The following is a 26,790-nucleotide window of genomic DNA, read 5'->3' on the forward strand; positions in this document are numbered from 1 at the left end:
TTGGCTCAATCAAGACAATAATCCAATACACAAAAATATTACATAGCTCAAGGAGCAAAGTAATAAACAGAAATCTTGTCAGTACAGACCCTAAATAAACACACAAACCTAAAGTTTAAAGTAACATGAGTGAATCATTAGCACTCACATCAGCCACTTTTCTCTAACGTTGTAGAAGTGACTGATGTTTCATAAAAATAGAAAATTTATAAAACCTTTAATCATAAGAGTAAACCAAGTAGAATATATGAGGTTTTCATATGAAGATTTATAGAAGGAAGCCAACTGACGTAAATTCATGAACACACATATTGCAAAGATTCACAAAAGTCTTTTATCATTTGCAATTGTACATAGTGAACTAACAAGAAATTAATATCAGAATCTTAATGAGGGGTATTATAGTGACCAGCCTTAAAAAAAAACAAAGTACTTATCTGGGGCTTAATATAGCAGAGGTCAAAGTAAATTAAATAATGGGTAAGTGAAGATAAAATATAATGTACAATAGAGGTTAGAAAACTGAATACTGTGGAAAAAATTTATTAGTCTGTACAAGTTGGTTTTGATAAACTACTGGTTACATGTTACAGCAACTTATCTACCTTCTCATTGCAACAGTATTTTCCCACACATGTCAGAATCTGGAAGCAATATGCCTTTCTCAAATGGTTTTTCTCCTCACCTTCAAAATACAGAAATAGGTTTTTGAGAATCAACTAGCCACTTACGGAAGTCATAAGACACAGATATTCAAAGACATTACATGGGTACAGTTGAGGTACCTGGATGAACACTAATAGCATATGAAAGGAAAGATGTTGGTTTTCAAAGTTGAAAGAACGAAAGGCATTATAGAAGCACACTGCTCTGCTCTGTTCTTCTGGGACCAAAATGGGGAAAACCTTATTGCCATTCTGCCAAACACCAGGCAGCTAAAACACTGTGAAAGGATCATGAATCCAGTGACACATTACAGGATTAAAACTCCAGTTAAATAACTGAACTAATCATTGAAGTAAATAAAAAAAATCTTAAACTTCTTTAACATGTAAGTACATTTTAGAGGCATCATCAGAACAAATAGATTTAATTATGAATTGACCTGGGCTACATTCTGAGAATTTTGTCTAGTACTAAGAGAATTTCCCACATTCTAGAAAATCTGTGTTATTCCTCAAAGGAAATCTGACAGGTATGAAACCTGTATACTAAGTAATTCAGTAATTGACAGGAGTATTTAAGCAAAAAAAGGAGATCAAAAGTAAACTCTGTATCAATGTATACTAGACAGGTGGATGTTTTTAAAAAATTACATGATAAATGTAAATCATAAAATCCAATGTACTCCTAAAGGTACACCTATTTGATGTTACATAAAAACCTAGAGACTGTGAACTGTGCATGCATACCATAACATTCTACCTGGGAAAGCCAATGAGTGGGATTTCTTGCAAGTATTTACTGCCATGATACAAAACAATTATGTGCAAACTGCAAGGTCCCTAAAATAGCAGTGAGTTTATATACAGAAAGATGTCACTATCTGATCAAATATGCAAGAGATGGAATTTCCCAGAGTTTATAACACAGAACAGTAACCACCACAGGCTCCTCCACCGTGACTTTCTTCCCTGTGTGACAGCTTCATGCCCTTGTTTTGGTTCTCACTTTCCCACAGTCCAGGTGTCTGAATGATCTTCTCAACAAGTTCTTCAAAGGCACATTGTACACCATCACAGGTTTTTGCACTTGCCTCTGGGATTCAAGAAAGAAACAATAGGTAGATCATAGTCCGTTCTTTTCTGGTTATATTCCCAGGCTTTATCTGGGACATTATCATTACATAAGGATCAGCCTATAAGATACTAAAAAGCACATCAGTAATTTCTCCCCACAGGTTAAACTTTAATGAACTTCTCCAAATTCTCAAAATTGAATTAAATTTTATTAAGAATAATGGCATACAGTGCTGGGTGTGGGTAGCTCATGTTTATAATCCTTGCTACTCAGGGGGCTGAGATCTGAGGATCAGTGTTCAAAAACCAGCCTGGGAAGAAAAGTCCATGACACTCTTATCTCCAACTAACCAGCAAAAGATACTGGAAGTGGAGGTGTGGCTCAAGTGGCCTTGAGCACACAAAAGCTCAGGGACAGCACCCAGGCCTTGAGTATAAGCCCCAGGACTGGCACAAAATGTAAAAAAGCATAACAGGATGTGTGGAGATGTAATCATGAAATCCATTCCTGTATAAGTAATGCGCGCCAATTAAAAAAAAAAAGAACAGTGGCATATAGAATTATTTTACTAAGGCTATAATCAAACATTGAATCAAAGTTATCTCCTTTGATTTCTGTTTGCCTTTAAAACAAACCCCCAAGGCACATATTCCTGTTTTAAAATAAAACACAAACTTGAACACTGGCTCTATTCTACTTTTGCCTGTGAAACTCAAGTGGATACTCAGCACTGCTCTGTAACCCTCCACTTGCCGGTGATTCCCTATGACACTGTTGGAGGTGACTAACTTTATGCCTTCTTACTGCTCCTCTATCTCAGTTGTTGATCCAGCTTGTTTTTATTTGGGTGAGAGTGTTTTGGTGCTGGGAAATGAATTGAAGCCTTGCATAAAGGATATACTCTACCACTGAACTACACCTTAGTCCTTCAAGATCTAGCCTCATGTTGAAAACAGAGGCAATCTGGCCACAACTACCTGATCGTCCCAGTGTAAACTTATCGAGCTAACTGCATGGACACTCACTGCTACCTTCCTTCACATTACCTACACTGGGCCCATTCTAGCTTCTGGAACCCCACCATTTCTCAATCGTATGTTCTCTCATCTAATATGCTAACAAGTCTACAAGGATGTCAGGTTAATTTTTCAACTTATTAAACTCAAACAGACTTGCCCTACAGCCCACATACTCTCCAACACCATAGGGAGTAAAGTTACATAAGCTGTTCTGTTTTGTTTTGCTGAAACAGGGTCTTGCTAGGTAGCCTCGGCTGGCCCGTGAACTCCTAATCCTTCTATCTCCTCTTCATTAGGTGGTGGGACTACAGGCACAGTCCATCATACCTGGCTGTGCTTCTACTTTCTTAGCTCACGTTCTGTCTTTGAATGGCAGCAGTCCCCTTTACCCACAGGGAATATGCACAAAGATATATACACTATTTTTATGTACACATGCCTATGATAAAGCTTAATTTGTAAATTAGGCACAGTGTGAGATTAACAAAACTAATTAAATACAATAAACAATTATAAGCCGGCGGCTTACACCTATAATCCTAGCTACTCCGGAGACTGAGATCTGAGGATCAAGGTTCAAAGCCAGGCTGGGCAGGAAAGTACTTGAGACTCTTATCTCCGATTAACCTCCAGAAAAATGGAAGTGGTGCTCAAGTGGCAGAACACTCAGCTTGAGCTTAAGAGCTCAAGGACAGTGCCCAGCACCAGAGTTCAAGCTTCACGACAAATAAAAAAGAAATAAATAAAATTATAATAATATTCTGTAACAATAAATAGTTCTAAGACCACAGACTGCTTATATTTAAAATCTTCCACTTACTATTTTCACACCAAGGTTGAGATTGTGTAAAAAGAATGAAAAGAGAAACTACATATACCACAGGGCTCTGCTATACTTGAGCTAGGTCTTCTTTCCCCATCACCCACTAAACCCATCCTTTTTATCACCAACACTTTTTACTTGATCAAATCCAACATCTCAGCCATATCTAACATCTTTTGGCATTTGCTGCCAATCATTTCCTCTTTCTTCAAATACCAGGACACTGTCTATTCTTGGTAATCCTTCCATCTCACAGGCATGTCATTCACTGCCTGATTTGCTGGCACTTCCTCCTTTTACTGACTTCTAGTTCTTGTGGTTCCCTAAGGTTCAATCTTCAGCACTTTTCCATCCACATTCTTAAAGGGGTCCCTCCAATTACCAGCTCTTTTCAATAGAACCTAAGTGCCAACGGCCACTGGTTATCTGGAAAATGTCTCTTTCTATACTTTTTTTTTGTTGTTGTTGTTGGTTGTGGGGCCTAAACTCTGGGCCTGGTCACAGTTCCTCAGCTCTTCAGCTCAAGGCTAGCGCTCTACCACTGGAGTCATAGCACCACTTCCGGCTTTTTCTGCTTATGTGGTGCTGAGGGATCAAACTCAGGGCCTCATGCATGCAAGGCAAGCACTCTACCACTGAGCCACCTTCCCAGCTCCTCTTTCTATACTTTTGATTCCTTACACTTCAGTCCCAAACAGGTTCAATCTTCATACAGTAATTAATGGCAGTAAATTCCACCAACTTACTCATGCCCAAAATACAGATTGCATAGACTTTCTCATCCAATTTACTCACATATTCTGTAAATGCTCCCTTTAAAGTTTCTCCCAGAACTGCCAACTGCTCACCATCCACTACTGTTACATAGTCAAGGTTACCAGGATCATTCATCTGGGCTACTGCAGAAGAGCCAGACTCTTCTCTTTAAAAGTATCCAGCAGATCCTATCACTAGTCCCCTGCCCTCACTTAGTAAAAATCCACCTCTGAGCCCTAAATGACTCTTTTAATCTCCCTATCATCACTTTCTTCCCAGCTCAAATTAAGCACCAGCCCTCAAGGTTTCTTCCTGTACCTTAGATACCCTAAACTAGTTCCTATGTTAAGAAGTGCTGCTAGCATCCTAGCCTATAGATCTTCACATTGACAAGTTTCTGCTCAAGTGGCAACAGCCTAGAGAACTTTCCCTACCTGGCCTCCACCCCATTCTCTTTCCCTTTCTAGTGTTTCCTTTCCTTCATAGCAGTATTTACTTAAATCTGTGTTCTCCACAAGAGTGTGTAAGCTCTATCTGGTAGGGAGTTTTGTCTTGTTTATTGTCATGTTCGATAATTACCAGATAAACTAGTAAAGGTAGTATCAATTCCCTTCTGAAAACCCTTACATTCCTCACTCATAGCACCTACTGCTGCTATGTATAATGTGCTTCCAAGTCCATCTACAGATTTCCAATCAATTACATGGAATCACTATGTCACTAATTCTGAAAGCTGATCCACACCATAAACACTCTGGGTACTCAGTCCTATGATAAAGAAAGGGGCCCTGGGGCTGGGAAGGTGGCTCAGTGGTAGAGCGCTTGCCTTGCATGCATGAGGCCCTGGGTTTGATTCCTCAGTACCACATAAGCAGAAAAGGCCAGAAGTAGCACTGTGTGGCTCACATGGTAGAGTGCTAGCCTTGAGCTGAAGAGCTCAGGGACAACACCCAGGCCCCACGACCAACCAAAAAAAGAATGGGGCCCTGTAATTTTAAAAAGTTCCCTGGATGACTAGGGTATTGATAAGCCACCTGTCTAGAGGAGAGCAAGCATGTTCTATAAGGGTCAGAAGATAAGTATTTTAGGCTTTGTGAGCCATATGGCCTCTGTAGTAATCACTGAACTCTGCCATGTAGCAGACAAGCAACCACAGACAAAATGTAAACGAATGGACATGGCTGAGTTTACTATCAACTCAGGAGCCAGATTTGGTCCTGCTGTAGTATGCCAACCCCTGTTCTGCCACATTCCTGAAACACATATGTGCATGAGAGCTGTATGAAGATCTTGTTAAAATGCACATTCTAATTCAGGAAGTCCAGGGGAGAGCTGTGAAGAAGCACTTCTGACAAGTTTCAGATGGTGCTAACCTAGCTAACCTGCTACTACATGGACAAGTAAGGCAAAACTTCAGCACTGGGGTCTCAGCTTGGCTGAATGCCAGTATTCCTAGGACCAACAGGTAAGCTAGGTTCAATGTAACTTCTCATAGTAAGATGCTATTTTGTTTTCACAGAAAGAAAAGGCACTTTCAATTTTGTAGTATAAAGTCACTATGAAATGAACAGAGTCTTTGGTTCATAAGAAATTGAACAAAAACTGCATTTTAAAATTCCTCTTTAAAAAACAAAGGACAACCAGGCACCAGTAGCTCAGGCCTGTCATCCTAGCTACTCAGAAGGCTGAGATATGAGGATCGCAGTTCAAAGCCAGGCCGGGCAGGAAAGTCCATGAGACTCTTATGTCCAATTAACCACCAGAAAATGGAAAGTGACATAGTAGCTCAAGTAGTAGAGAGCTAGCCTTGAGCTGAAGAGTTCAGGGACAGTGCCCAGGCCCAGAGTTCAAGCCCCACGACCAACAAAAAACAACAAAAAAAAGAAAGGACAATAATTCATTGCCATACTTACCTATAAATAACATGGAATGCTTTCTTGCAAATTTCAGGCCCTCATTTCTATCAACTTCACGATTTTCCTAAAAGATAAAAGGAATGATTAGGAAAAGTAGTCAACAAGTAGAAACCAAACTACACAGATCTGTTTCTTACCTTGTCAATTTTATTTCCAACCAGCATGTTTACTATGTCATTTCTTGTACAGTATGTCTCCAATTCATTTAACCAATTATCCAGCTTAACAAAAGTGTCTCTTCTTGTGACATCATAAACTGAAATAAAAGCAAAGCTGTCTAATAAATAAGCATAAAAATAAGAGGCAATGGCATTATATTACTGATATGTAACTACAAGCTAATGTTTATAGGCAAGCCTGGTTTTTATAAACTTTCAGTGATAAACAATGAGTATCTTGTTCCACATAGAAGAAACAAATTTTTTAACAGAACAATACAAATACAATTTTATTAAAACCCCACTGTGATGGAAATTAAATTATATCCTGTGTTATAACTGAAAACCATACAGTAAAGCAACAATGCCATATATGTAATGATAAAAGGAGGCTGGTGGGCTGTCCAAACACCAAAAAACAGATTGAAATCTTAGAAAAATATCAAAAGAACTCATATAATTTTAAACATCAGTGACTTTCATAACTGTTTTTGACAAGACCAGAATTTGCACCTTGGAGAAAACTTTGAGAAACCTTTGAGAAAGGAGTCTTGTTTTTGTTTTATTATTGGCAGGCAAAAGGTTGAAAAAAATTTTAATTCTAATAGTTATTAATGCCAATGAAGTCACTCGAATTTCAAGTTTTATAAAAGTAGCCCTAGAGAACACTAAAACTTACAGCCGCCAAGACTATTAAAATTCAAAATTCCAATAAATATTTTAAACAATATATTAAAGTAAAAAACTTACCTAATATAACACCCTGTGCACCTCTATAGTAGCTGGGAGTTAAGGTTCTAAACCTCTCTTGACCAGCAGTATCCTAAAAGTGACAATTATTATTAAATAAAATAAAGTATAAAGAAGAGACCTTCAATACACTAATTTAAGAGACTTTAAACAATGACTTGGGCCCATAAATAAACAAATACAGGAACAAAACTAGCCTCCATTCTGTAACTACATCCTCTGCCGTGAGCTAGTCTCCTGTAGTCACTTTGTATTATCTTGGAAGCAGGGGAAGGAACAAATAGGAGACCTGACCACCTGTGAGGTATCCAGGTCTCTTATTTTAACAAGGAGACAATGGGCTGTCAGACTACCTATCATGTTGTCTCTTATTGAGAAACGTCAGACAAAATAAACTTAGTAAGCACTGATTCATGTCTAGAAAACAGCACTAAGTAAATTTTAGATTAAAAAATTTAACATACATGACATCCATCTCTTTGGAAGCCATTACTTTTCTACTCCAGTGGCACAATCAAATTTTCTGATAATTTTTGTGTCCACCCTCAAAAGATTCTAACTTAATTGGTCTAGGGTAAGGATGGAATTTTTTTAAAAAAATCTCAAGTTGTAGAATCAATGCTGAAAACTACAAACTTCAAGAGCAATATATGGTTGTCTTATTTTTGGTACTAAATTTTTTAGGTTGGGCTATTTTAAGGATTTCTATATATTCATGTTCAGGTCAGTGCATAAAACCAAATACTCATTATGATTCTGACTCAAGATAGGGTTAATGAACTATAAAGGAGCTATAACTTGCAGGAAATGAAAATGTCTAAGGCAGAGACTTCATCTAGAACATCACCATTGATTGAGCAATTCTTGCCATAGGCCAGTAGTTCAGAATTCATTGAAAGTCTTGGGGAGGAGGAAGAGAAGAATGAACTTAATTTAACAAGCCTCTACTTCCTGGATGTTTCTCTTGTCTCTTGGCTACAACTGTCTTTAGATTGTGGCTTCAGGGTAACTAAGACCTTAGCAAAGCAGTGGTGGACAAACTGTTTGCAGCCAGCAAAAACTATCTTGAAATAAAAGGATGTATATCAACCTCAACTTAACCACCAGTCTCATAGTGGTAAATGCAACTTTTGTTACGGGACAAGCAGAAGCTCCTTTATTTATTTATTATTTTGCTGGTTCTGGGGCTTGAAGTTGGGGCCTGGGCACTGACCCTGAGCCTCTTGGTATTCAAAGCTAGCACTCTACCACTTGAGCCATAGTGCCCTCCTGGCTTCTTTTCCTGAGTAATTTATTGACGGTAATAGTCTCAGAGTTTTCAGCCCAGGATGGCTTCAAACCATGATCCTCAGATCTCAAGCTCCTTAAGTAGCTAGGATTACAGGTACCAGCCACCAGCCTCCAGCAGAAACTCCTTTAGATAGAACTTTTAGATATAGATGTTATTAATCTCAAAGGGGTTTACAAGATTGGAAAGGAACTTTAAAACAGCAATGAGAGATGCAGCAACAATGAGTTTCTTTTCTGGGCCAAAGGAGAGAATGCTGTAGGACAACAGAGTATTTGGTCAAATTCATTGTCCCAGAAATAAAACTGAAAGAGAAAACAATTTTCAATTTAAATCACTTTGTATGTTAACTGTTCTTCCAAAGATATACTTAAGGTGGGAAGTTGGCTCAGTGGTAGCGCGCTTGCATTGAATGCCTGAGGCCCTGGGTTCAATTCCTTAGCACCACAAAAGAAAAAAGAAAAAAGCCGGAAGTGGTGCTGTGGCTCAAGTGGTAGAGCACTAGCCTTGAGCTGAAGAGCTGAGGAACAGCGCCCAGGCCCAGAGTTCAGGCCCCATGACCAGACCCCCCCCCCCAAAAAAAAAACAAATGCTGGCTACCCTTCTTGAGATTCTCACTAGAACAGAACCTAGCCCCCATTCTGCCATGGTTAAGTAAAAAAATTACATTTTAAAAATTAAACATTCTATACAGATAAATTTGTAAGCTAAAACATGATTTCTCTCTAAATATTCCTTTGACTTCAAAGGTTTTTCTTTTTATAAGCCCTGACTCTAATATTTAAAGTCACTTAATTTGCATATATGTTTAACTTTTCAAGAATAGTAAGATAGGGCTGGGAAGGTGGCTCAGTGGTAGAGCGCTTGCCTTGCATGCATGAGGCCCTGGGTTCAATTCCTCAGCACCACATAAGCAAAAAGAAAAAAGCCGGAAGTGGCACTGTGGCTCAAGTAGTAGAGTGCTAGCCTTGAGCTGAAGAGCTGAAGGACAGCACCCAGACCCAGAGTTCAGGCCCACGACTGGACCCCCCCCCCAAAAAAAGAATAGTAAGATAAATTTAAAGTTACATAAAGCAGAGTTACTATCTAAGTATATAATTGGTACCATAATATAGGCCAATAATTTGACATTTTTAATTATTAATAAAACATAACATGGATGTCCAGCAACCTTTTTTTGAATTTAAGTTTTTATTTATGTATTTCACTGTAATGCTTTGACAACAAAATGACATCTGTGTACCAGAGCACACATACATCAACAGTAAGATGTAATTCCTCATTACACCACTGCTATCTAAGCTTCTTTGTAGGAGACATAAGCATGTAAGATGGCCACACCAAATAAATTTCTGGTTTTTTTCCTTTAGATAATCTTAATTTTTCCTCAATAATACTTAATCAACTTCATTGTTAATAGACTTGAGTTATCTGGGTAATGGGGATGTATGTGGGGGAATCATTCACCTATGTTTTACTATAATAGTTACTAGAATAAAATGTTGGTTGTGGGGCTTGAATTCTCAGCTTGGGCACTGTCCAAGCTCTTCAGTTCAAGGCTAGCACTCTACCATTTAAGTCACAGTGCCATTTCCAGTTTTCTGGTGATTGATTAGAGGTAAGAGTCTCACAGACTTTCCTGCCCAGGCTTGCTTTGAATTATGATCCTCAGATCTCAGCCTCCTGAGTAACTAGGATTACAAGCTTGAGCCACCAGTGTCTGGCCAGCAACCTCTTTTTGATAACCATAATCAAGTGATCAAATCAACTCAAGTTTGTAGAAAAAAAAAAATCAACCATGCTCATAAATTTCTTTTAGCAATACCATCAACTTAGAAAGTAACTGACGATTATACATCAAAAAGGTACAAGTGCTCTTCCTGGGTCCTATGAATTGACTAGAAGTTGATTCAGATACAACTTTGTATCTGAGCCCTTTGATCTGAGGTTTTATCTTCTACCGTCCCTTTGCAACCACCTTAAGCTCAGGTAAGAGAAAATAAACTGATAAGTACCTTAGTGATGGTGGTCCTGGGGCTTGAACTGAGCATCTGGACCCTGTCCCTGAGCATTTTTGCTCAAGGCTCTAGTGCCTTACCACTTTCAGCCACAGTGCCACTTCCAATGTTCTGGTGGTTAACTTAGAGGTAAGTCTCACAGACATTACTGCCCAGGCTGACTATGAACTGGGATCCTCAGACCTCAGTCTCCTGAGTAGCTAGATACAGGGTGAGCCACCAGCGTCCAGTATATTGTGTGGAAGGCAAACTACCCACTCAAAGAGGCAATGCCTTTCTTACCATCTTGAAAGAAAACAGCTAAAACTTCAGGAAAGTTCCAGACAGGAAACTTGTTTCTGCTCTGTCCCAATGGTAAAGTGGTAACAATTTCTCCAGAATTCCTCCAAAGATGACTGAGCTTATGAACAACCAGGCCACATCTGTGACTTGGGACGTTCTTATATGTATACCTTTCTCACCCTCTACTCCTGGGGTCTAAAAATCCAGTTTCAATGTAACTCAATTAGCTTTGAGTACTATAGAGCATCTTTTTTGTGAGAGAAAGGAAAGAAGAGGAAGAGTCATTACTTAAAAAAAAAAAAAGACTTGGTGTCGAATAGAAAACTTGAAAATTTAAGAACTAGCTGTTTTTCATATATGGAACACTGTTTCAGTCTCATAACTAATGATTTGGGACAAGGCTAAGTATAAAATAATACCAGACATTTTTGTTTAAAGTCATTGTATTTGTATAGTTGAAGGACATCCATAACTTCCATAAGTTAATTTCCAAAGCTAGAAAGAAGTTAAGAATATAAACTTCACTCTTTCTAGTCTTTAATGAGGTCAACTTTAAAATCTGCTGTAATTACAAACAAGCTTAAAATCAGAAGTATACTTCTAATCAAGATATTCATAAAACCTAATTTTTAAGCCAATGCACAGCAAATGTCTTAACACTGAAAGTCACTATAACTTTATGACTAGTTAAATCAGATATTAATTCTTGAAATTTTTTGATTCACTTATAAAAATGTTCAAATAGGTAAGATGATTTAGAGGGGGGGAAAAACACCAAAACCATTTAATAGAGCACTGAATCAAAATTTGTAGTAACGATATGCTTAAATGGTCAGAAGTGATTTTCAACAACGGGTTAGGTATAATGCCATCTATGCTTCTTTTTATGTTGTAACTTTTTAATGAAGTAAGGTGAGGAGAAAAATAGATAAGCCAAGGATCTGAATGTCTCAAGTCACAGCTGATGGCTCACACCTGTAATCCTAGCTATACAAGAGGTTGAGGATTACAGTTCGAAGCCACCCAAGAGTCGGTGATACTCTTCCCAATTAATCACACAAAAAGATCAAAGTGGAGCTGTGGCTCAAGTGATAGAATGCTAGCCTTGAGAAGAAAAAAAAAAAAAAAAAAGCTCAGGGACAGTGTCTAGGCCTTGAGTTCAAGCCCCAGGACAGGCACCGAACAACCAAGGGGGAAAAAAGAACCTCAAGTGCTAAGTTAACAGATGTACAGAGCAGAAGTGACTGGGAGGTCATGACCAGTGTGCACTTTCAGGAGGCCATGGGGTCAGACTTGTGATTAACTATGTTCTGCCTCCTAAAAGCCTCCAATGGGAGAGAAACTCGTGTTACTTACATAAATAAACCCAAAGTAGAATTATAGTAAACTATGGATTCAGCCTGCCTAGCCATAACAGAACACTCAACACTCAGATGCCATGAGGAGAGGAAATGACCTGAAAATGTAAAGATTAAAACCTCCTATATGTCAACCACATCACCACCAGCTTCTTTCCTCATCTGATCTCTATAAAGATCTGAGTATACAAAAGACTGAAAAACAAACCATCTGTAGCATAAAACAGAATTAGTATTATACAAATATATAAGAACATAAACATATGCATTTTACAATTCTAAAGATAGATGACCATGGAAAACGTAGCAAATGACAAATAGCTCACAGTTTCATTACATAAAGACTTTAATCATAGAAAATATGAATACTAACATAAAATGAGCAATGGCTATCAAGAAAAATCATTTTAAGGAGCTGGGAAGGTGGCTCAGTGGTAGAGCACTTGCCTTGCATGCTCAAGGCCCTGGGTTCGATTCCTCAGAACCACATAAGCAAAAAGAAAAAAGCTGGAAGTGGCACTATGGCTCAAGTGGTAGAGTGTTAGCCTTGAGCTGAAGAGCTGAGGGACAGTGCCCAGGCCCAGAGTTCAGGCCCCACAACCGACAAAAAAAAAAAATCATTTTAAATATGACCAGTAAACACATGAAAAACAAAGTGCAAATAAAAGTAAAATATTTTGCCTCTTCTGAGCCCTGGTGACTCACACCAGTAATCCTAGATACTCAGATGGCTGAGATCTGAGGGTCACAGCTCACAGCCAGCCCAGGCAGGAAAGTCCATGAGACTCTTATCTCCAATTAGCCCCCAGAAAACTGGAAGTGGTGCTGTGGCTCAAAGTGGTAGAGCGCTAGCCTTGAGCAAAAGAGCTCAGAGACAGTGCCAAGCCCCAAGTTAAAGCTCCACAAACAACAACAACAAAATTGCCTCAGAGAAGCAAAAATGAGAAATAAGGATGAAGAAGGTAGATGACTGAATACCAAAATATAAATGGAAGAATATAAATGGTGGGCTAAAACTAGAAGATAAACACTTTTTACCGTGCAATGATACTAAACCTTCACATTCTTGAAGCCTATGTTTCTCCCAGAAGGTGTACATCCTACAATAACTAGGCAAGTACACAGGTGTGTAACTCAGGATGCTCAAAAGACCGATGCTTACCTTTATGGAAAACTACCCTCAAATAATACCTTTCACTAAGGGCTAACTAAAGTATAGTCATGAAATTGAATGACAAGTGGCCACGTACACTTTATTGGCACAGAAACATGTACACCCTATGTGACTAGGTAGAGAAAAGAGAGGACACACAATTAAAAATGTAATGTATATTCCTGCCTTCTGGAAAACTGTACTTACACCTATGTGCAACAAGCATGTATGCAGGTATCTAGATATTTTAAAGGACATTTACTAAAATGTCTACAATGTCTACAATGATTAAAGATAAACTTTTTCTCTATAGTCTGATCCTTTAGGGAATGAGCCAGTGTTATTCCTATAGGAAAAGGGAAACCTTTTTTCTTTAAAAAATATTTATTATAATACCTGTAGCCTTTCTCTAAGCAGCAAGTAGAAAGTAAATGTAAATTAAATGCTGAAGAACCCTCTCATGTGTGAGAGAAAAATCTCACTAGCCCAGCAAGGGTGATGAGAGGTGATGAGCTATCTATGCAAAGCCCATGGGAAATCAGCCCCCATTCTAGTACAGGAGCCCACATTCTAAACTGTCCAATATACTTAGAATATTGTTCAATCTCCACAATGTTTTTTGTTAAATAGTACTGTCTGGTTGCTGTAAAACATATTTAGGGAGACAAATACATTACATGCTAGAAAAAAATTTACACAAAAACATTAAACACAGCCACATAATTATTGTCTTGAAAGAAAATGTATGTTAGAAGTAGCATGCCATCCAGAGACTCACATTGTATGACACATAAAACATGCTGTTCAATCTGTGACTAGTGTGCATTTACCATCTAACCTCCATGTGGAAGGAAGTCTCAATTTGATGACTGGCAATCAGTTCTATTATTATTTATCATTCTATAAGATATGTATATATATACATATATGAGTATACGGATATACATAAATACACACATGTATATATGATACATAGAAATCGGTATATAAAAGAACAGGTCTTTACAAATAATATATATAATTTGTACTTATAGGTTAGCAATTATATTAGAGACTAATAGCCAGACAGACCCCAAGCCTCTTGTATGTTTTCAACAGAAATGCTACCTGACTGAGCACTAGCATAAAAAGGTCTTGTCAACAAAGCAAGTTGGATCAGAACGTAGAAATAACAGTAAAATGAAAAGTAGTTATTAAGGAGAGACAAAAGTATTTAAAAAAAAAAGTTCAAGTTAGCAAATTCAAAATTTATAAACATTACACATCAACAGACAGAAAAATAATTTTTTTCCTAAGTATCATTTCATTTTCCTTTCCCTCAACAGCTGCTTTTAGTGTGGTTCAATCTCAGAGGTCTTTTTAAAACTCTAGTGAAACCATCCAGTGACATGGATTCTCCTCATCAGAGTAAGTGATGGCATGTCTATTTGCTTTGTTTGGGAATCCTCTGGAGAAATTATACATTTCATAACTGTAAGGGAAACAAGTCTCTAATCAATTATATGATCTAACTATCCTTTCACCAACATCAACTTTCCTAAGTAAAAGTTATTAAATACAAGGTCTTCATTCACCTCTAGAACACTGAAATCAGTTTTTGCTTTCCTGAAAAGTATTGGTTTAATATTTATAAAAATACATTTGAAAAACTGTCTTACCCATATTGCAAGTTTAGCTTTATTTCCATCCACTGAAATTGTTTTCACCTTGAAGTCAACACCTTGAAGAAATGAAAATTCTGATAAGTCCTAGTAAATTATACATTTAAAATCCATTATCAAGAAAAGTAGAAAAGAAAAAGATACTTTATCAAATGCTCAATTGCACACCTTAAGGTCTCAGAATTCTGGATATGAAGCTAAAAGAAAAAAATGTCACTAATGATCAGTCACAGAGAATTAATTAGCTTAAATGAAAAACAAACACTTTAGAATTCAAATACTCGCCTATTTCCAAAAATAAAAGATAAAACTCAATGTAAAGTGATGATTGACTATGTGTATCTAAAATCAAGAGCTAGAATTCTAACAGTGCTAGCACAGAAAGAACATTAGGGACTGTGAATCCTGGCTGTTTCCAGGGATTCCTTTTGCATTCACACAATACTGTTAAGAGAATTATTCAATTATAGCCAAGTGCTAGATCAGATCTCATGTAACTGGCCTAGAGGGCTGGAAAAAACAAGCAAGCAAGCAAACAGAAGGGCCACTCACTCCCTGTCTTATGAATTCTTGGTTTGATCCTAAAGATTATTATTTTACATAACCAATGATCATGATACTGTACAATTTCAAAAATGGAATTTATATACATAAAATGATTATGCCCAACCTTTTAAGAATCCTCAGACTCTTACTCAAAGAGGTTAGCTCAATGTTCTGTAAATACTAATTCCATGAATACTAATTCATGTACAAAAAGAACTTCATAAGAAGACACACAAAGTTTTATTACAGCAGCTCCAGATAAACTCACACCTTTCCAGGAAAAGGAGTTGATACAAGCCATTTGGCTTAAATGAACAATAACCTCCCACATGTCTTTAAAAGAGTATCAAAATAATGTGCAGTCCATCCCACTGGCAGAGGGAAAATAATAGCTCAAGAAATTTGGATATAAATGTAGAAAGGATCAATTAATTCAGAAAAGCAACAACTAAGATGAACAACCAGCATCCTCATGTACTAAATGCCTAATAAAACACCTGTCCCCAATAAGGAAAAGGAGTAAGAACTCTTGACTGACTTCTAGTAATTCATTACAGAAAAAAATTAGGTAATAAGGGCTGGGATGTAGCTCAGTGGCAAAGCGCTTGCCTAGCAAGTACAACGTCCTGGGTTCGATCCCCAGTACCAAAAAAAGAAAAGACAAAATAAATACAGTTAAAAAAAAAACCCAAACAAAAAAAAATAGGTAATAAAACATATATTTAACATGTGGCACTGTTTCCTGTATGACAAAGGTATATTAAAAATAATTTGTGGAGCTGGGAAGGTGGCTCAGTGGTAGAGCACTTGCCTTGCATGCCTGAGGCCTTGGGTTCGATTCCTCAGCACCACATAAGCAAAAAGAAAAAACCTGGAAGTGGCTCTGTGGCTCAAGTGGTAGAGCGCTAGCCTTGAGCTGAAGAGCTGAGGGACAGTGCCCAGGCCCAGAGTTCAGGCCTTATGACCGGACCCCCCCAAAAAATAATAATAATAATAATTTGTATTTCAGGATAGGATGATAAAACAGATGATAAACTGTGCCTAGAACATGAGTGATCCAAGACATATTCAAATTTCTAGAAATAAAAATAGCAGTCTGAGATGGGATTAACAACAAATTTAGACTCTGTAGGGGAAAAAAATGTGAGGAAGTGGCAATAGAAATCACTCAAGAGGAAACAAAGGGACAAGCTCAAAGATCCACGTGATAGCTGATGGGACCTGCCTAGCCTGCTTCTTTCCACAGAAAAGACCCAAACAAAGAAAAATGGTTATTGTACCAGCATGTTGTGCCAGCTGTAGGATGCTGCTGTGGATGTGGCAGGGATGTTACAGGAATTATAACAGAAACTGCATGCAGCACCTACCATCCTCTTCTCCAGCTGATACCAATACTAAACCATGTGGGACTTTCCACCATGGGGAAAAGGTAAGGCAGATACTCCAAAGAGTCCCCATTCACACCATCTGAAATGCTTGCTTCTGGAGAAGACTGCACCCTCACAGACCTTCACCCAGTCTGAAGAATCCATACCACTGCATTTCCAGCCCATACTATACCCTTCTTCCTCCAGGCTCCCTAAGGACACCAACATCTGTGATTCTGCCCGCCACACAAGGTTCATAACTACTTATATATTTTATAAAGAGCTTCCTGGCACAAAGAAACAATGAATGTTTAATAAATACAAATACAAGTACTAACTTATCACACTGTACCCATAAACACGTGTCATGTGTCAACTGAGAAGAAAAATGAGTGAATATGGCTGATAAGCTTTTAAACTGATCAGGAAAAAAAAGACATAAATTACCATTTAAAGAGTAAGAAATAATATATTATTTATAGATTGTTGAGGAACAAATTTTGTATTTTTGCCAATCCTGGGGACTGAACTCAGGTCCTGGGCACTTTTCCTAAGCTCTGTTGCTTAAGGCTAGTGCTCAACCACTCAAGGGACAGCTCTACTTCCAGTTGTTCCGTGTTAAATGGAGATAAGCATCTCAGAGATGTTCCTGCCTGGGCTGGCTTCAACCCATGATCCTCAGATCTCAGCCTCCACAGTAGCTAGGATTATAGGTGTGAGCCACCTGACAGGAATATTTCTTATAACATTCCTTCTTGGCTAAGCGCTGTGGCTTACAGCTGTAATTCTAGTTACTCAGGAGGCTTAAAGCTGAGGATCTTGGTTCAAAGCCAGCCCACGTAGGGAAAATCCATGTGACTCTTATCTCCAATAAAGTACTCAAAAAAGCCAGGAGTGTCACTGTGGCTCAACTGCTAGAGTGCTCACCTTGAGCAACAGATGATCAGGGATGGTGCCTAAGCCAAGAGAGTTCAAGCCCTAGGACAAGCAAAAACAAAAACAAACAAACAGTGGCCGGGGTCACGCCTGTAATCCTAGCTACTCAGGAGGCTGAGATCTGAGGATCATGGTTCAAAGCCAGCCCGGGCAGGGCAGGAGAGACCGTGAGACTCCTATCTCCAATAAACCACCAGAAAACCGGAAGTGGTAGAGCGCTTGCCTTGAGCTGAAGAGCTGAGGGACAGCGCCCAGGCCCAGAGTTCAAGCCCCACGGCCGACAAAAAAAAAAAACAAACCCACATTCTTTATTCTATTCATTCATTATTCTATAACATCTCTTAATTATTCTGTTATAAAAATGTTATAAAATTTTTAAATTATGCCAAAAAATTTAACAATTCAGATGAAATAGACTATTTCCTGGAAAGATTAAAATCTACCAGAATTAATTCAAGAAGAAACAGACTATGAAGAAAATATATAGAATATATGTAAAATGAAATGTAAAAGTAATCAACACATGTCATGAAAAATCAACTAAATACAAATTATAACACTAATACATAAAATAGAAATTTTTAAACTTTAAGGAAAAAAATAGCAGAAGTCCTTCCTTATTGGTGACTACATTAAATATAAACATATTAAATTCTCAATCAAAAGGCCTAAGTTGGTAGAATAAAAAATAATAAAATGACATACTGTCTATGAGAGGCACACTTCAGATCTAGAGATTTATCCAGGATGAAAGTAAAGAAAGGGAACATGTACAGTAACCCTAGCTACTCAGAAGGCTGACCAGAAGAATTACAGTTCAAGGCCAGTCTGGGGGGAAAAATTCATGGAATTCCATCTCAAAAGAAGAACCTGGATGTGAGGGCGTATGTCTGTCATCCCAGCTACTTTAGTAAACATAATGGAGGAGGATTGTAGTCCAGGAAAAATGAGACCCTAACTTAAAAATAACCAGTGCTGAGGTATAGTTCAGCAATACAACTAGAATGCCTATGTAAGCCAAAGAGCGGACCTAAATTCAAAATCTAGTATCACATACATACACACACACACAAAAGAATTGTAAGAATAACTGATTTTAGTAAATACGTAGAATATAAATTCAGCAGACAAAAATCAATTCAATTTCTATACACTGAGCAATGAAAAACACTGATGGCTCATGCATGTAATCCTAGCTACTCAAGAGGTATCACAGTTTGAAACTAGCCCCATTGCAAATCCATGAGACTCTTCTCCAATTAACCACCAAAAAGCTGAAAGGAGAACTATGGCTCAAGTGTTAGTCACTAGCCTTGAGCAAAAAAGCTCAGGGACAGTACCTGGGCCTTGAGTTCAAGCTTCAGGACTGGCACACACACGCACGCGCACACACACAAGATTTGATTTGTACAATACATACTTCCTCATTTCAAAGAGTACTATAAAGCTACAATGATTAAAATAAAATGGGACTATGTATGAACACATACAGATCAATCAAATAGTGCAGAAATAAACTTTCACATATTCAACTAATTGGTTTTTTACAAAAGAGCCAAGAACTATTTGACAGCTGAAAAATAGTCTTTTCAATAAATGCTACTGGGAAAACTGGATGTCTAAATGCTAAATAATGAAGCTAAACCTTTATCTTACAGTATAAACAAAATGAAACAGAAAGCAGATCAAAGATCTAAATATAGGAGCTAAATCTATTAAGATCTGAAGAAAATAAGAGGAAAGACTGTATTGTGACTAGCATTGGTTTTTTGGATATGACACAAAAATAGAGAAAAAAAAGAATACAGATAAAAATTCTGATAACTTTATCAGAATTTTAAGTCATCAAATGAAGCTAGAGTTGGTGGCACTACCTATATATGCAACCATTTTAACATTGAGGAAACTGATCTGTGCACCTCAACTGTACTGCTCAGATTCTCACTAGCAATGCAGAGTTCCTCTTACTCCAACGGCTTGTCTGTATTTCTTACTGTCTATTTTTAGCATACATAAGAGCCATCCTAATGTATGCTAAGGAGTATCTCATAGTGGTTGTGGTACACATGTCCCTAAGGCCTAAAGGTTGTTAACTATTATTTTATGTGCTTATTGGTCATTTGCTTATGTTCTCTCAGAAATGCCTGTTCAAATCCCCATCCTCTTTAACAGTAATTAAGTACTGAGCTAGGGTCCTGCACATCCCTAGCCCTTTATGCTTTTACTTTTTGAAGAGGTTATTGTTTGTATATACATATTAACTGACTGTAGGGACTCAAACATACATACACTGGGACCACAAAGCTCATAGTAAAATTAATCACAATTGCCAAACAGTCAAGCTAACTTAAGTGTTCATCAATAGATCAATAGATCAGTGGATAAACAAAATATGGAAGATAGGTACAATGAAACAACATTAAAACATAAAAAGGAATGAAGTTCTGATGTATGAAACAAAGCAATTCCAAGTATTATACACCAAAATAAAATAAAGTAAAAGCCCTTTCTGGGGGCTGGGAAGGTAGCTCAGTGGTAGAGTGCTTGCCTTGCATGCATGAGGCCCTGGGTTTGATTCCTCAGCACCATATACGCAGAAAAAAAAAAGCTGGAAGTGACGCTGTGTCTCAAGTGGTAGAGTGCTCACCTTGACCTGAAGAGCTGAGGGACAGCGCCCAGGCCGAGTTCAGGCCCCAGGACTGACACACACACATACACAAAAAAGCCCTCTCTGTGAAAAATGTCTCCACGTCCTAAGTGAATTCTACTAAATACTTAAATAATAATCCATTCTATACAAATTCTTGCCATATCAGTTGTTGCCAGTGTTTAGAATCAAGGGAAAAGTAAGTAAAGATGTGACTCAAATGATAGAGGGCCAGCCTTGAGCAAGAAAGCAAAGTGAGTACGTGAGGCCCTGAGCTCAGGCTCTAATACCAGTGCATGCATGCACGCACACGTGCAAACACACACACACACACACACACACACACAGAGGAAAAAAAAGGCACTGGAGGTTCATGCCTGTCATCTAAGCTATTTAGCAAATTGAGATCTAAGTATCACAGTTCAAAGCCAGCCTAGGCAGAAAAGTCCATGAGACTCTTATCTCCAATTAGCCACCAGAAAACTAGAAGTGGTGGCTCATAGTAGTATAGTGCTAGCCTTGAGCAAAAGGAGCTCAGGGAAGGTGCCCAGGCCCAGATTCAAGCCCCGGGACTGACAGAAAAAAAAGAGGGCAGAGGGAAATTGGGATAAAATGGGAACAAACAGGTAGTTTTAGAGGGTGGAACTGTTTCTTATCCCAACTATAGTGATGATTATATGATCATATACTTGTTACAATACATTATGTTAAAATTCAAAAAAATTATCTATCAAAAACATCTATTTTCAGGTGCTACAATTTTAAAAATATTGTCCTTTACTCACATACCAGCAACATAATAGGTCAAGAATATTAACTGAAAAGATGTTTATTAGAGTATGTAGCATAGGGTCTCTACTTTTCAACTGAACATTTACTTTGTTGCCAACTCCAGAACTGATTATAAAATTGGCTTTTAAAATAATAAGTTGTTTAAAAGATCTGTTGATTTTGTTCCTTAAGACAGTCAAGTATTTTGCTTCTCAATAGGCAGTGGAGAGAGACAAATGTAGTCATATCTTTCCCTACTGCCACAAGGACAAAAAGAGCAACTGTGGCATAAATGGCTTGTGGTACTACACAGCTTCCTCTCCACAACTTCACAGAATGCTGCTGTAAACAGGGATCTAGGTTCATTAAAACTGCTTAGCTTCTGGAAGCCTTTCCTGCTATCCCTGAGCACCCTCTCTATCCTCTCTTCCAAAATGCAGCTTAATCTCCACTGCTTTTTGGCAGCCATTCTATATACTTTGTGGTTTGCCTGGGGTTTTGCTGTCTTCTGGTTTATAGAATTTGTGTTTTACCTTTCCTTCTCTTCGTTATTGTGCTATATGCCAAAAAGAAACTAAAGAAAAGGCCATCATCAAAAATCCAACAATTATCTTCAGTTTTTATACAAGGGAGAAACTGAAGTGTCTCGTTATTATTGAAAAATAAGTCTGTCCATTTCATTTTACTGTGAGGTAGCATACTAATTCTGCATAAAAACATTAACTTTCACAAGGCCATTAACAACTGACTGAGCTAACTGACTTTTAAAACTCACTGATAATAATCAAAAGCAAATGGTAGGATGATACCCAGATATAAAAGAAACTTTTTAAAGATATCTAAGATGCTGGGCCTATTTAAAGAACAAACTGAATGTAATCTAATGCTTTAGTATTTGTTCTGATAAAATAATAAATCTTTTTTGTAATAAGTCAACCTACATTTTTTGTCATTCTGCAAGCCTCCATAGGTTACTGGAGTTTTTGAAATTAAGATATTTCCTTTTGGGGACGGGGGAGGCTGGTATCAGGATTTGAATTCAGGACCTCGAGTTTTTGTTCAGCTTGGTTTGCTCACAGCTCTACCATTTGAGTGAATGTTTTATATTTGAATTTAGCTGGATAACTAGTGATAGAGTCTCATGGACTTTTCTGCAAGGCTGGCTTCAAACCTTGATAACGCCTGATCTCAGCTTCTTAAGTAAGCTAGGATTACAGGCATGAGCTACTGGTACTCAACTTAAAATGATGCTATTTTGGTATCACACACAGGATTAGTCCTTCAGTAAAATTTTAATTCTAAACAAGCTTATTTTCCTGTTAGTTACTCCTCCTCTATTCCTCACTTTCCATTACTAGGCCTGTTCTTAATAAAACTAAGTTTTATTACTAAGTAATTTTTTGGTGTGTGTGTGCCAGTCCTGGGGCTTGAACTTATGGCCAGGGCTCTGTCTCTGAGCTTTTGTGTTCAAGGCTCTACCTCTTGAATCACAGCTCCACTTTGAGCTTTTTTGGTGGTTACTGGAGATAGGAGTCTCACTATCTTTCCTGCCCAGGCTGACTTTGAACCATGATCATCAGATCTCAGCCTCCTGAGTAGCTAGGATTACAGATGTGAGCCACCAATGCCTGGCCAAAGTTTTTGTTTGTTTTTTAAAGAAACAATATTCTGAAACTGAATTAAAATGGGCTTTGAATTACTAGTGTTTTCGATTATTTCCTTTCTTATGACACCAGTAAGAGAAAATCTATAAATAACAATGTTACAACAGCTAAACAGCTCTTTCAGTTCCTAGTGCAGCCATGGCTGGTGGTCCCAAGAAGCACCTGAAGTGGGTAGCCACTCCCAAGCATTGAATGTTGGATAAACTGACCGATGTGTTTGCTCCCTGTCCATCTACCGGTCCCCACAAGCTGAGAGAATGTCTGCCTCTCATCAGTTTCCTCAGGAACAGGCTTAAGTATGCCTTGACAGGAGATGAAGTGAAGAAAATCTGCATGCAGCAGCGTTTCATTAAGATTGACTGCAAAGTCAGACCTGGTACCACCTACCCTGCTAGTTTTACAGATGGCTTCAGCATCGATAAGACTGGGGAGAATTTCCACCTGATCTATGACACCCAAGGTCGCTTTGCTGTTCACTGCATAACACCAGAGGAGGCCAAGTACAAGTTGTGCAAAGTGAGAAAAATCTTTGTGGGCACAAAAGGAATCCCTCATCTAGTAACTCATGATGCTAACCATTCACTACCCAGATCCCCTCTTCAAGGTCAATGGACACAATTCAAATTGATTTGGAGACCGGCAAGATAACAGATTTCATCAAATTTGACACCAGTAACCTATATATGGTGATGGGAGGTGCTAACTTGGGAAGAATTGGTGTGATCACCAACAGAGAGACACCCAGGTTCTTTCGATGTGGTTCATGTGAAAGATGCCAATGGCAACAGCTTTGCCACCCGATTTTCCAACATCTTTGTTATTGGCAAAGGCAATAAACCTTGGATTTCTCTTCCTTGAGGAAAGGGGATCAACTTCACCATTGCTGAAGAAAGGGACAAGAGGCTGGCAGCCAAACAGAGCAGTGGGTGAATTTTACTTACTATCTCTATGTGCCATTGGAAATAAGAAGAGACTTTCACTTAATGAAATGGTCTCTATGAATAAATAAGGATCAGAGAATTTTAAATAAAAATGATCTGGTATGATGTTTTTTAAAAAAAGCTAAGCAATGCTGATATAATTTACTAAAAATGAGGGGCACTCAGAGTTCAAGTTAATAGAAAAAAAAAAGAGCTTCTCCTTATAGAACACCAAATAACAAATGAAGACAGAAAGAGGAAATTCAAAAAGCCACTTGGCAACCATAGCTGGATAAGAGGATCACCTACTGTCCTACTTGCTGGGGAGAAGAATAATCAATGAGTGGTAAAACAAGAATGTAAGATATCTAACTAGTCTTAAAGTAAGTGTCCACAAAAAATCTATCAGTCATAAAGGGAAAAAGAACTAACCATTACCACATATGGCTAAAGTCCCACCAATAGGACTAAAAATATTCTGAGAAGGACTTTTGTAGAATTCCTACTCAAACTAGACTCTAACCACAAGAACAGAGTGGGCAAGCAAAAACTGAAGGATAGTCTACCAAACAACTAGCCTGTACTCTTCAGAACTGTAAAGGCCATGGAATAGCAAGAAAGGCAGAACTGGTCACATTTAACAGAGAATGGAGAGAAATGAGGAAAAAAATTTAATGTTTGATCTTGACCAGGATATTAGACAAAAAAATGTTTTCTTTTGTTATATAGGACACTAATGAGAAAATTAATGAAATAGGTCAGTGGACAATAGAATTATATCCATGTTCATTTAGGAAATACACATGAAAGTACTGATTTTAAGACATCATGCCTACAACTTACTATGTGTGTATATAATGAAAGAATGATAATGCAAATATGATAAATATTAACATTTCTGGAATTTTGAGTTGGAAATATTTTTATATTATAATTTATCTCCAAACTTAAAATTATTTCACAGTAAATAAAAATAGAGTCAGTTAAAGAGGAACTTTTTTACTTTCCTTAATAATAAATAAGTCTAAGATTATTTTTACTATAGCCTACTCAGCAGATCACAAAATTTTAGAATTGGAAGAGAAATGCATTATCTCTCCTCTAAACTCAATTTATAGATGGGGATAATGAAGACAAAGGATTTGCTCAGGATAATACCTAAGTCAAAGCACAGCTAAGACAATTCCACCTTGACTCAGTTCAGCCCTTAAACTATTTCACAATGAGCTGGGAACCAATGGCTCATGCCTGTAATCCTAGATACTCAGGAGACTGAAATCTGAGAATCATGGTTCGAAGCCAGCCCAGGCAGGAAAGGCCAGGAGATTCTTATCTCCAATTAACCACAAAAAAAGCTGACGGTGTGCCTGGCTCAAGTGGTAGAGTGCTAGCCTTGAGTAAAAGGAGCTCATGGACAGTACCCAGGCCCAGAGTTCAAGCTCTAGGACTAGCCAAAAAAAAGAGCTCTCCTAACATCTTCATGATATAAAACCCAAATTTACCTACTATCTTCTCACACATTCCAAAGTTACTGTGACAAAGCCATTTTTAGGCAATCTTAAATTTTATTTTTAAAAAGTATTTGAGTATCATTGTTCCTAATCATCTTTAATAATACCAATAAATATGTGGAATTGAGGATACATGCTAAATAGTGTAGCAAATGTTAAAAGTACAGAAGTAACACACTTTACTGTTGGCTATGACAGACACAGATATTCTCTTTCTCAAGAGATCTAGGTAGACATAAAAGATTTAATGCAAGTTAATTCCTAAGAAGTCAGTAAGATTTCAAGAGATATAGTAGTAGCAGGGTGGTGAGAGGAGGGTAGGGGGATTTACACAAAACAGCCCAAAGACAAAAAAAAAAAAAAAGGAACATTTCTATTGAATAAGTTTAGACATAGGCTTACCTATTGTTGCTGCAAGTTCTGGATCAAAAGTATCATCTGTGAACCTCAGGAGCAGGCTAAAATAGAGTTTAAAAGGCAAATTAGGAACTTCTAATCATATTATGTGTTCATTATTGTTGTATTTTGTCACAAATTTACACACACACACACACACACACACACACACAAGCTGTTGATGTAGGATCTCCCAAAAATACTACCTCAAGCGATACACACATTTCTAATAAATTATTAGAAAGACTATTTTAAAACCCCAAGAGCTCCAGGTGCTGGTGGCTCATGCCTGTAATCCTAGCTACTCAAAAGGCTGAGATCTGAGGATCACAATTCCAAGCCAACCCCAGCAGAAAAACCCATGAGACTCTTATCTCCAATAAACTACTCAGAAAAAGCCAGAAGTAGGCTGGGAAGGTGGCTCAGTAAGCGCTTGCCTTGCATGCACAAGGCCCTGGGTTCGATTCCTTAGCACCACATAAGCAGAAAAAGCCAGAAATGGTGCTGTGGCTCAAGTGGTGGAGCACTAGCCTTCAGCTGAAAGATACGAAGGACAGAGCCCAGGACCCAAGTTCAGGCCCCACAATCGACGAAAGGAAGAAAGGGAGGAAGAGAGGAAGGGAGGGAGGGAGGAAGAAAGGAAGGAATCCAGAAGTGGTGCTGTGGCTCAAGTGGTGGAGCACTAGCCTTCAGCTGAAAGATACGAAGGACAGAGCCCAGGACCCAAGTTCAGGCCCCACAATCGACGAAAGGAAGAAAGGGAGGAAGAGAGGAAGGGAGGGAGGGAGGAAGAAAGGAAGGAATCCAGAAGTGGTGCTGTGGCTCAAGTGGCAGAGCACTAGCCTTGAGCCAGAAGAAGCTCAGGGACAGCACCTAGGCCCTGAGTTCAAGTCCCAGGACCAGCACCAAATAAATAAATAAACAAGTTCAAATAAAACCCCAAGAGCAGTCTATTAACAATGTATTCCCATGCTCCTCTACCCAATTGCTGTTTCAAAGCTGCACTGCTATCAGTAGGCCCTTCTGAGAAAATGATTCTGGAAAGGTCAGGCTGAAATGGATGGAGAAAACATACAAGTCTCTTGAAATGTACACAGTCATTTTTTTTAA

At 38.1% G+C, this 26,790-nt stretch overlaps 1 protein-coding gene and 1 pseudogene across 1 annotated transcript in view; one reads left to right on the forward strand and one right to left on the reverse strand.

Moving 5' to 3' along the window:
- Window positions 1-248: 248 nt before the first annotated feature.
- The window catches only part of Rab18 (RAB18, member RAS oncogene family), a 32,147-nt gene continuing 5,605 nt past the window's right edge, over window positions 249-26,790 (reverse strand). The window contains exons 2-7 of the mRNA XM_013014707.1: window positions 25,687-25,742; window positions 14,920-14,981; window positions 7,163-7,235; window positions 6,392-6,510; window positions 6,252-6,318; window positions 249-1,758 (exon numbers count right to left, since the gene is read on the reverse strand). Of these exons, the coding sequence (XP_012870161.1) occupies window positions 1,583-1,758; window positions 6,252-6,318; window positions 6,392-6,510; window positions 7,163-7,235; window positions 14,920-14,981; window positions 25,687-25,742 (553 nt within the window). The 3' untranslated portion in view covers window positions 249-1,582. The remainder of the gene's footprint in view (window positions 1,759-6,251; window positions 6,319-6,391; window positions 6,511-7,162; window positions 7,236-14,919; window positions 14,982-25,686; window positions 25,743-26,790) is intronic.
- LOC105984500 lies at window positions 22,992-23,847 on the forward strand (annotated as a pseudogene).

The sequence above is a fragment of the Dipodomys ordii genome, unplaced genomic scaffold (genome assembly GCF_000151885.1).
Source record: "Dipodomys ordii isolate 6190 unplaced genomic scaffold, Dord_2.0 Scaffold24, whole genome shotgun sequence".
NCBI classification, from domain to species: Eukaryota; Metazoa; Chordata; class Mammalia; order Rodentia; family Heteromyidae; genus Dipodomys; species Dipodomys ordii.